Consider the following 10,614-nt stretch of genomic DNA (forward strand, 5'->3'; position numbering starts at 1 on the left):
TCACCCCAACACCTATGTGAAGCCCATAGTCAAAGACAATGTCTACCTTGAATAATGTTTTCGCAGTCAGAGGTCAGTTCAAAGTTCTTTGACCATTGAGGAATAAAATTGTAAAATTATATTAGTAATAGACAACCTCAAAGTCAGTCCAGAAAAGAGGTGAATTATTTTAATGATTTAGAACAGATATTAGGAAGAACTCCTACACCCAAAGAGTGATAAATGTTCAGAACAATCTGTCAAGCATGTTAATAGAGGTGAAAGCATTAGAGACATTGAAAACGCAGTTGGAAGCTAAAACAGGAGAGTTAGAATATGAGAAAGCTTGGATGAGCCTAATTGCTTTTCATATTCTTGACTATTCTCACAACAGCTTTCAGACAGGATAACTGTCTATATATAATTAGTTAGCTGGATAAGAGCTAGACAATAGACTATCACCAAACTGTCTACACTATGCAATTAACAAGAGCTAAAGATTCTCCATGACAAATATTTTTGGAATCCCGTCATCAATCTTGTGTTTATACCTAAAAAGTACTGGGACACAATGGGATAGAGATCTGTCATGAGCAATGCCACAATATGGCCGGTATTTCATTGTCCATCTGTCACATGGCTTCCCAACTTTTATTTATTCATTCGTGGAATGTGGGCATCACTGGCAAGACCAGCATTTATTTCCCATCCCTAATTGCCCTTGAGAAGATGGTGAATGAGGCACTTTCTTGAACCACTGCAGTTGTTGTGGTGTAAGTACTTCCACAGTGATGTAAGGTAAGGTGTTACAGGATTTTGACCCAACAATGATGAAAGAATGGTGATACATTTCCAAGTCAGGATGGTCTGTGATTTGGAAGGGAGCTTGCAGGTAGTGGCGTTCCCATGTGCTTGCTGCCTTTGTTCTCCTAGACAGTAGAGGTCGCAGATTTGGAAGTTAGCATTGAAGAAGCCTAGGTGAGTTGCTGCAGTGTGTCTTTTATATGGTACACACTGTGCATTGGTGGTGGATGGAATGAATGTTTAATGTGGTGGATGGGCTGCCGATCAAGTGGGCTGCTTTGTCCTGGATGATTTGAGCTTTTTGAGTGTTAGAGCTGCACTCATCCAAGCAAATGGAGAAAATTGCATCACACTCCTGACTTGTGCTTTGTAAATGTACAGGCTTTGGAGAGTCAGGAGGTGAGTTACTCACTGTAGTCTTCCAGCCTCTGGTAGCCACAGCAGTTATGTGGTTGGACCAGTTAAGTTTCTGGTCAATGGTGATTTCCAGATTAATGATGCTGGGGGATTCAATAATGACAATGCCCAGGGAATGTGGTCAGACTCTGTTTTGTGGGAGATGGTTATTGACTAACACTTACATGGCACAAATGTTACTCGCCACTTACCAAGCTCAAGCCTGAATGTTGTTCAGGTCTTGCTGCATGTGGACAGGGACAGCTTCAGTATCCGAAGAGTCGTGAATGGAACTCAGTACTGTGCATTCATGGGCAAACATCCTCATTTCTGACCTTATGATGCAGGGAAGGTCAGGGAAGCAGCTGAAGGTGAGGGGGCCTAGGACATTACCCTGAGGAAGTCCTGCAGTGATGTTCTGGGGATGACATGATTGGCCTCAAACAGCCATATTCCTTTGCACTTGGTATGGCTTCAAAACTCAATGGACCTGAATACTGAGAGGGGAGGGGGTGGCTGATGTGAAGTCTTGAGAAAGTGCCTGAGAAAAATTTCTACCCCTAAAAGTTCTGAAAAACAAAACATCATCAGGGCTGCTTGGATGGTTCACTTGAATTCAGTAGTGGCTGAATCAGCTCCCTTAGCCAGGGGAACAGTATGAATGTTAAATTTAGCCACACTATCACTGGGTTATGGGAAAAATATCATCGACCATCCCCATTTCTGAAACATGTTTAGAAAGCACTGCAAGGAGATGGATGTGTGGATATCAAGTGAGAAGACGATGGTTTGGATTTTGCGAAGAGCAGTGAATGAATGTTGATTACCAAACATTACACTTACTTACAGAACAATCAATTTTGTGCAGTAATTAATGTTAATTGTAGATGTTTTTTTCAGCACAGCATCCTCTTACAGGGAACCCAGGGCCTGTTGAGGAGCAGGTCAAGCAACAGTCAATCAAGTTGGAGAATCCTTATTAAGACAAGCAGGATGAGAATTTTTTTCTTCATTTATTCTTTCCTGGGATGTGAGTGTCACTGGCACAGCCAGCATTTGTTGCTTAGCCCTTGAGATGGTGGTGGTGAGCTGCCTTCTTGAACTGCTGCAGTACATCTGTGTAGGTACACCCATAGTGCTGTTAGGATTGGGCTCATTAGCATCTGAGTTTTGGACACTGCAAGTGCCTCCAGAGCTCCAACATTATGCAAGTGTGCAAGTGGGATTGGCCACCATGTCCATGCTGGATAGGATGGACCTCAAGCTCTGCACAGATCCAGTGCCAAGTTGGGACTGGACTCCACCATGCTCTTGGTCATTGACTGCAGGCTTCCCAGCAGGTTTTCTAATGCACCAAACATTTTTTGTGCATACCCATCATGGTTCCTCTGAAAGCAGCCCAACCTCATCTGAGTCTTCTCCAGCAGAACTCATGTGTGACCAAACCCACCTTGTCCTCTGTCCTTACTGAAGCCCGTTTAGATCCAACGTTTCACTGTGTACAGATCCTGCTTTAACCTATCCTCAAAGATACACAGAGTGCCAGCACCTGAGATGGTGGCTCTGAGAGTGAAATCAAATGTCATTGTATCTTTATCGTCTTGCTGTTCCTCCATTGCCTGACCAGGTTGTATCTTTTGAGTATCGGAAAGGAAAAAGGGACAAAGGTGAGATTGGGGTATGGGGATGAGTGGAAAGAAAGTGGGGCATGCTTGCACTATCTGCAGCTTGAAAAGCAGAAGAGAGTGTGGAAGGGGGAGGTGAATGTGAGGAGGGTTAGAATGAGGATATCTCGCTGCTGGACAAAGTCTCTGCAACAGCTGTTCAAATAATAGTGAGCGCCAAATCCTCTACAGGGCTAGGACATGCATTCATGCCTGTCCCCCTCCAGCTAGCCCTGCTGCATTCAAAACATAAGAATATAGGAATAGAAGTAGGCCATTCACCCATCAAGCCTGCTTTTTAAAATGTATTCATCGGATATGGGCATTGCAGGCTAGACCAGCATTTATTGCCCAACCCTAATTGCCCTTGAGAAGGTGATAGTGAGCTGCATTCTTGAACCACTGCAATCCATGTGGTGTATGTATACCCCCAATGCTGTTAGGGAGGGAGTTCCAGGATTTTGACCCAGAGACAGTGAAGGAACAGCAATATATTTCCAAGTCAGAGTAGTGAGTGGCTTGGAGGGGAACTTCCAGCTGGTGATGTTCCCATCTATCTGCTGCCCTTCAAGTTCTAGATTGTAGTGGTCATGGGTTTGGAAGGTGCTGTCTAAGGAACATATGAACATAAGAACTAAGAGCAGGAGTAGGCAATTCAGCCCCTCGAACCCCTCATAGCTGATCTCATTTCGGCCTCAACTCCAATTTCCTGCCCTCTCCCCATAACCTTTTAACCCATTACTAAGTAAAAAACTGTCTATCTCCTCCTTAAATTTATTCAGCGTCCCGGCATCCACTGCACTCTGAGGTAGTGAATTCCACAGATTCACAACCCTTTGAGAAAAGTAATTCCTCCTCATCTCTGATTTAAATCTACCACCCTTTAGCCTAAAACTATGGCCTCTCATTCTAGAATGCCCCACAAGGGGAAACATCTGCTCCACGTCTACTTTGTCTATCCCCTTTAACATCTTATATACCTCAATTAGATCTCCTCTCATCCTTCCAAACTCTAGTGAGTATAGGCCTAAACTGCTCAAACTCTCCTCATAAGACAAGCCCCACATCTCTGAAATCAATCTAGTGAACCTCCTCTGAACCACCTCCAGTGCAACTACATCCTTCCTCAAGTAAGGGGACCAAAACTGTGCACAGTACTCCAGGTGTGGTCTCACCAATGCCTTGTACAGTTGCAACAACACTTCCCTATTTTTTACTCTATTCCTTTAGCAATAATTGCCAAAATTCCATTTGCCTTCCTTATTACCTGCTGTACCTGCATGGTAGCTTTCAGCGATTCATGCACGATGACACCCAGATCCCTCTGCACTGAAGCATTCTGAAGTTTCTCTCCATTTAAATAGGTCACCTTTTTATTCTTCCAACCAAAATGGATAACCTCACACTTATCCAAGTTGAACTCCATCTGCCAAATTTTGGCCCATTCACCTAACCTGTCCATATCCATTTGTAAATTTCTTATTTCTTCATTGCAACTTACTTTCCCTCCTATTTTGGTGTCATCCGCAAATTTAGTCATAGTACCTTCTAGTGTATTCCTGCAGTGCATCTTGTAGATGACACACACAGTTGCCACTGTTTGTCGTTGGTGGAGGGAGTGAATATTTATGGATGGGGTATCTATCAAGGGGGCTGCTTTGTCCTGGATGGTGTCAAGCTTCTTGAGTGTTGTTGGATCTGCACTCATCCAGGCAAGTGGAGAGTATTTCATCACACTCCAGACCCTGTGCCTTGTAGATGGTAGACAGGCTTTGGGGGGTCAGGAGGTGAGTTACTCACCACAGGATTCCTAGCCTCTGACCTGTTCATGCAGCCACAGTATTTATATGGCTAGCCCAGTTCAGATTCAGATCCCTCTGCACTGAAGCATTCTGAAGTTTCTCTCCATTTAAATAAGTCACTTTTTTATTCTTTTGATCAAAATGGATAACCTCACACTTATCCAAGTTGAACTCCATCTGCCAAATTTTGGCCCATTCACCTAACCTGTTGATGTTGATGGTGGGGGATTCAGTGATAGTAATACCATTGAATGTCAAGGGACAATGGTTAAATTCTCTCTTGTTGGAGATGGTCATTGCCTGGTGCTAGTGTGGTGAGAATGTTACTTGCCATTCTTTAAGGTCATGGCTCAACATCATTGATATCCAAAAAATTTTCAATTTCTGTCTTGAACATACTCAATGATTGAATTTCCACAGACCTCTGGGGTAGAGAATTTCAAAGATTCACCACCTTCTCATCTCAGTCCTAAACAGCCTGCCCCTTATTCTTAGGCTGTACGCTGATTCTAGACTTGCCAGCCAGGGGAAACATCGTGAATCACCTTGTCCTGCAGGCGAGGTGAGTATGTCAGTGAGTTGACTAGCCATGGAGAGAACTTTTTACATGTCTTTCAATCTTTAACGTCCACCTGATCTGTTTGCTCAGACAGCTAGGAATTCAATTGAATGTATCCTCTAAAGGGCAGCAGTATCTCACTGAAGTGTCAGTTAATAAAAATATGAGCTTTTTTAATTTAATGTAATGAAAAACTATTATGCCCTGCCAAGTGTAAATTATTTCTAACTTTTTTTCTCATCTGGAAAGAGTAAAGCATGTTGGTTCGTAAAGTCCATCTATGATGTCCAAATAAAAGACCAAAGTATCCCTGGTCTATTCTCGGACACAACTTCAATCTACTACTTTCAATTCAATCACCATCCACTAGTGTATTCTATTCTGACAGAGGCTGTGCTGCTAATTGACATCCTCAACCCACAATCTTACTGCTAGAGAAAGAAATGTTAGCACTGGCTGAGATGGCTGATGTTCTGTCAGTAATTGACTCGAGTATTGCTGAAAAAAGAGATATGTTGAAACTTTTCATCTTGCACTGATCAGGACACTTTGCAAGAATACCAATATAAGGGGGGAAACAGCAATTTATACCTATGATTGGTACCAATCAGCATTCTCTTCACATTAGGTATAAATTGTTGTTTTCCCCTTACATTGGTATTCTTGTGTCGTATCCTGATGAACTCAAGACAAAAAGCTTCGACATGTCTCTTTTTTCAGCAATACGCAAGTTCTGTACTACCAAAACGGCTATTAGTAATTGACTCACTGGCTTGAGTTTGTAGAACAGGAGTGTGGCGATAGTCCCACAGGTCACAGTTGGAACTTGTTCCATCATGCTTTTTTAATAGATCTTTTGCACTTCTTTGCACTTCTGAATTTTCATCCCTCACTGAAGCTCTGGGATGTGTACACAGATACGACCATTAAGTCAAATGATGATCCTCTGTCACACATAGCGGAGAGTCATAAAGCATCTCATAAACTCAAGGTAACTAAAACCATAAGCCCAGATGACGCCCTTATCATGCACTTAAGAGACCACAATAAAAATTCATTGATAGAAAATTAGTTTTAAATACTCTGCGTATTTGACAGGGATGCATGTTTAACACGTCAAACTGAAGAAAGCATAACAAACATACAATTGGGTGCAGAAGTAACTAATTATCTCAATAATAGGAATCGTCTGCGAAAACATCGGTCTCTTCTTCTCCTGCCTGTAAGCTATACGAGGCAATTTTTGGGTTGGGGAGGTGGTCGGGGCTCCCCCTACAATCTGTACAGGGATGCCAACTCTTGGTTTCCTCTAAAAAAAAGTCAGCAGAGGCACTGTCCAATAAAGCCCCACTGGCTACATAACTGAGTGTAACTCGGAGAAATAGCGCACTGCCATAAGTTTTTGTACTGTGTCTGCGAATAGTTTGGGAATGAACTATCACTAACAAGCGAATTCGTTCCCTACAGAAGTATGCAATCAGTTATGCACTGCCAGTTGCGTTTTAACGTGACAATTCTGCAGACGTAAAACGGAAAAATAGTATTGCGCTCAACAGTAGCTTTGATCACACTGACAGTCAGCGATCAATTGATTTCCACAAGTCCAGCAGCTAGTTTTGGTGCACATTGTTACTAACAGAACTTCAGAACTGCTGTGCATTTTATTCGGATTGTACCTTACCATACTGCAGAGAGAGAGAGAGAAAAGAGTCAAATATACTATAATTTAATCATCAGGCTTCTCTTTATAAAGATAGATTTGCTAAAGTTTTCTGGGAAAATATAAGTAAACGACCGAAATATAAACGGAGTCAACTTCAACTCGACTGCTAATTGTGATAGAAAATATCTCTGCTCTGCAATTTATTCGTTTAGATTAGCTTCCGAAGAAAGAATAATCAAACTTGGAGCTCAGACCGAATACCTGTTACACGTAGTCCTTGGTCTGAGCCAGCATTGGCGTTTAATTGCCTCTCATGCTGCCTCTAATGCATATCTTAAGCGAATGCAATCACAATTAGTCGAATTTGAGAGCAGAACCGTATTTAACATTATAAAGAATTAATTTTTCATATCACCAACGTGACAACCAATAAAATAAATATCATGCAGCCATATCATGACAAGCAGTCGATACTGCGCTGTGTACAGGTAATGATAAATTGTGTGTGTATTCAGCTAATTAACAGAGCAATAACTTACATCATTTTACTTCACTCTGAAAGAAAAAATCCTCCCATTTATACAGATTCTCAGGGTGTTCTAAAACATTTTACTGACAAATTATTGGAATTTGAAGCTAGAGTTATGTGTGTAAAAACAACATTTAAAAGATCTACACAATCTTATCCCATCAATATCTTTCCCTGCCCAATGTAGCCAACTTTATGTGCTAATTGGAAGGTAGCTATGTTGCAAGCCCACCATGGTGCCAGGATAAGTTACCGGGGAACAAGGCGTTCAGTGACATCCACAACTGACTGCGACCATGTCATCGTACTGCTTCAGCACGACATTTTCCTCATTGTCAAAATAGAGAAGGTTTATGGAATGTAATGTGTCTGGGACACAGCACGGGGTCCCCACCTCTTTGGAAAGCTTCAGCGCATGGACTATGGATTGTACCGTGGCGTGATTGGTGGCTTTAAAGCCTTGCCCCAAAGGGAATGGGCAGGAGCCTTTGCAGTAATAGGCGCTGTAGCCCCTCGGTGAAATGATCCATGTGGACCAGCCGATCTGCTCGAAGTCCACGTAGAGAGGGTGCTTCTGGCAGGGCAGGAGGCGGCCCGTGCCCAGGACAGGAACAGCTCGGATTTTTCTACTTCGTGATGCCTGGGCTGAAGAAAGGATGACATTTTCATCTGGCAATGTTGGAACAACCGGCTCCTTCTTCTTTATCATTGTGTTGTATCCTGAATAAAGAAAGACCATTGGCTTTATTAACACACTTCCACATCACAAAAACATAGGCAGTACTAGGAGAGGCAGAGATGAACACTTTTGGAAGGACTCGAGTCAATATACTTATTTTCCTAGTTATGAACTGTGATTCAATGTATATATATATTATGTATGTATGTATATATATATATATACATATATGTATGTATATAGTGAGAGAGAGAATGGCTAATGTTAATAACCCTATTAAATATTTATCACAATCCATGAACATTTTACCACATTAAATAAATAGCTTCTTACTACAAAATAACTACAGCACAGCTAATTATTATGTTTTTAATTTCAATATGATTTGGCCAACAGAAAGTTCAAGGGCTGGCATTGATCGAAGTGCTAAAATAATGAACTGGGATATTTATTATTAGTCAAAAAGAGCTCGTGTATAAATTGCCACCTGCTTTAATGTTTCCATTCACTTCGTGAAAGGATTACGTCTGAAATAACTGAGCACAACGCGCCACGATAGGACTGGGCCCTTCACCTGTCAAGAGAGTTGTCCTGGAGTTCTCGGGGGTCCCTCGCCTTCTGTCGTCGGTGAAGAGCACCAGGAAGGGGTGCGAATTGTTCTGCCGGCCGCTACTCTTCGCGAACCTGACCGGGCTCAAATGCAGGGAGTTTCCGGCCGGAATGCTGGTGATGATCATGAGTCCATGGTTTGAGCTGCTGTTCCTGACCCACTTCCATACCTGGTAAACATTAAAACCCAACAGATCTTCCAGTCAGCGCCAACTATAGATGCCCGTGTGCACAGTGCTAGAAATTCAAATCCGCAGAGGGAAACCTTATAAGGTACCACTGCAGATTACACTTGGGATCATACAGGACACCAGTGTTATATATTGCAGACTGTGCCTAAAAAGGTCCAGAGCTAAGAGGGGCAGATTGTCTCAAAAGTTTTATTCTAAACCTATTAATTGATGTTAAAATGAGATAAATAAAAGCAAGGGGTGGAATAGCAATGAGGATTGACTTTATTTTTTCAAAACCTTGTTAATCGTATGTGCTCACTGACTCAAATCGAATAATAATTGTATTTATGAAGCTAATTTATTAACAGACCTCACTATATGACTGGATCAATGTTTACAGTTCGACCTGTGTTCCCCTGTCTAGCAGGAAAGGATGGATTCTGTGGTGCGTAATGATTTCATTAATATTTCGACAATGAACGATCCTGCCCAGTGCTACACTAACATGCTGCACTTACTGTCCGAGTGACAGGGAATACTTCCCATCCTTCGGTGTACAGGGGGACGGTTTTGGATGAAATCAGGCTGGCTCGAATTCCGCTGCCGTCCAGTAACTCGCACAGGTCAACCTTGTGAATTGTAAACAAAAGGCAGACATTCGATATTAAGGACGCCCACTCAGGGTGCAATCTGTTGTGTCAATCTCTGCAGGCGTTAAGTTGAACAAAAGGGGGGGATGGTGGGGAGGGGTTGGGGGTTGGCGGTGGGAGTGCGGGGCAAGTGGGGAAGGTCAAATAGCGAAAGTGCTCACCCTGCACAAGTGATGAGCGCGCTGAGAGCGTTCCTTCAGCTTAAAGAGTCTCAGCTCAGCCTTCAGGAGCTGCTCGTCCCTTCCAACTGAAGTGACATCGAAATAGAAGTAGGTCTGCTCACCATGAACTAGAAGAGGAAGAAAGACATTTCTGTATCAGCGCATCTACCTGAGGCAATCACTGTCCTCCCCAAACTCTCCCGCTTCCCCCCAACGAACTGTCAAATGATCACCTGGACTGTGCCTTGTAGCGTTGCGCTGAACATGAAGTTTACAGAGAGCACTTGTTTACAATTCAAGGGCTGCAGCCGCAAACATACAGTCCATCAGCACCTCACCCGGCGTGACATCGCCAAAAACGTGCACTGGCCACTCAGCTTGACCTGCATTAACGCTCACTATGTTTCAGCTGAATGCTCTTACATCTCACAGAGGATACTTTATTACGCAATTTGGAAATAGATCTCGGAATTCAATCTGTAGTGAATTTTTCGAACATTCCCAAATTAATTTAAAGTTCTTTTCATAATCGCCGGGAATTTTATTCCATAGCCATGAAACTGACCCGAATTTGCTGCTGGGAAATAGTCACCAGTTATTATTGTGATTTCCTTTTCTTTTAAAAAAAAACAGGGGTGTTTTGCAAACCTTTATTCTCAAAACTTCGGACAACATTCCCTTCCAACAAGCGGGGGGTGTTGGTGGTGCCATTGGCATCTGCCACAGCGTTAAAGAGATCCAGCATGTACTGAGGTGGTCCCCGGCGCGGAGCAGTTTTCCGTGGGAACTCTCCCATCCCAAACACTTCCCGAAGCCTCTGGGTCGCCTCCGAAACCACCCGGTCCTGGGTCGCTTCTGTTCTCTCCTCCCCCACGGGGACTCGGAGCGAGAGCATGGAGAGCGGCGAGAGCAGCGCAACCCATTGGCAAATGAAGCGAGCCGGCAT

General features: G+C 43.0%; 1 protein-coding gene across 1 annotated transcript; it reads right to left on the reverse strand.

Annotated features, from left to right (window-relative positions):
• Nucleotides 1-7,664: 7,664 nt before the first annotated feature.
• On the reverse strand, nucleotides 7,665-10,614 carry LOC121270738 (bone morphogenetic protein 7-like). The gene is made up of 5 exons (XM_041176119.1): nucleotides 10,317-10,614; nucleotides 9,669-9,796; nucleotides 9,376-9,486; nucleotides 8,650-8,854; nucleotides 7,665-8,116 (listed from the first exon to the last, which is right to left on the reverse strand). Exons 1-5 carry the CDS (start codon nucleotides 10,612-10,614, stop codon nucleotides 7,665-7,667), a joined length of 1,194 nt encoding a protein of 397 aa, XP_041032053.1.

The sequence above is a fragment of the Carcharodon carcharias genome, chromosome 28, assembly GCF_017639515.1.
Source record: "Carcharodon carcharias isolate sCarCar2 chromosome 28, sCarCar2.pri, whole genome shotgun sequence".
Taxonomy (NCBI): Eukaryota; Metazoa; Chordata; class Chondrichthyes; order Lamniformes; family Lamnidae; genus Carcharodon; species Carcharodon carcharias.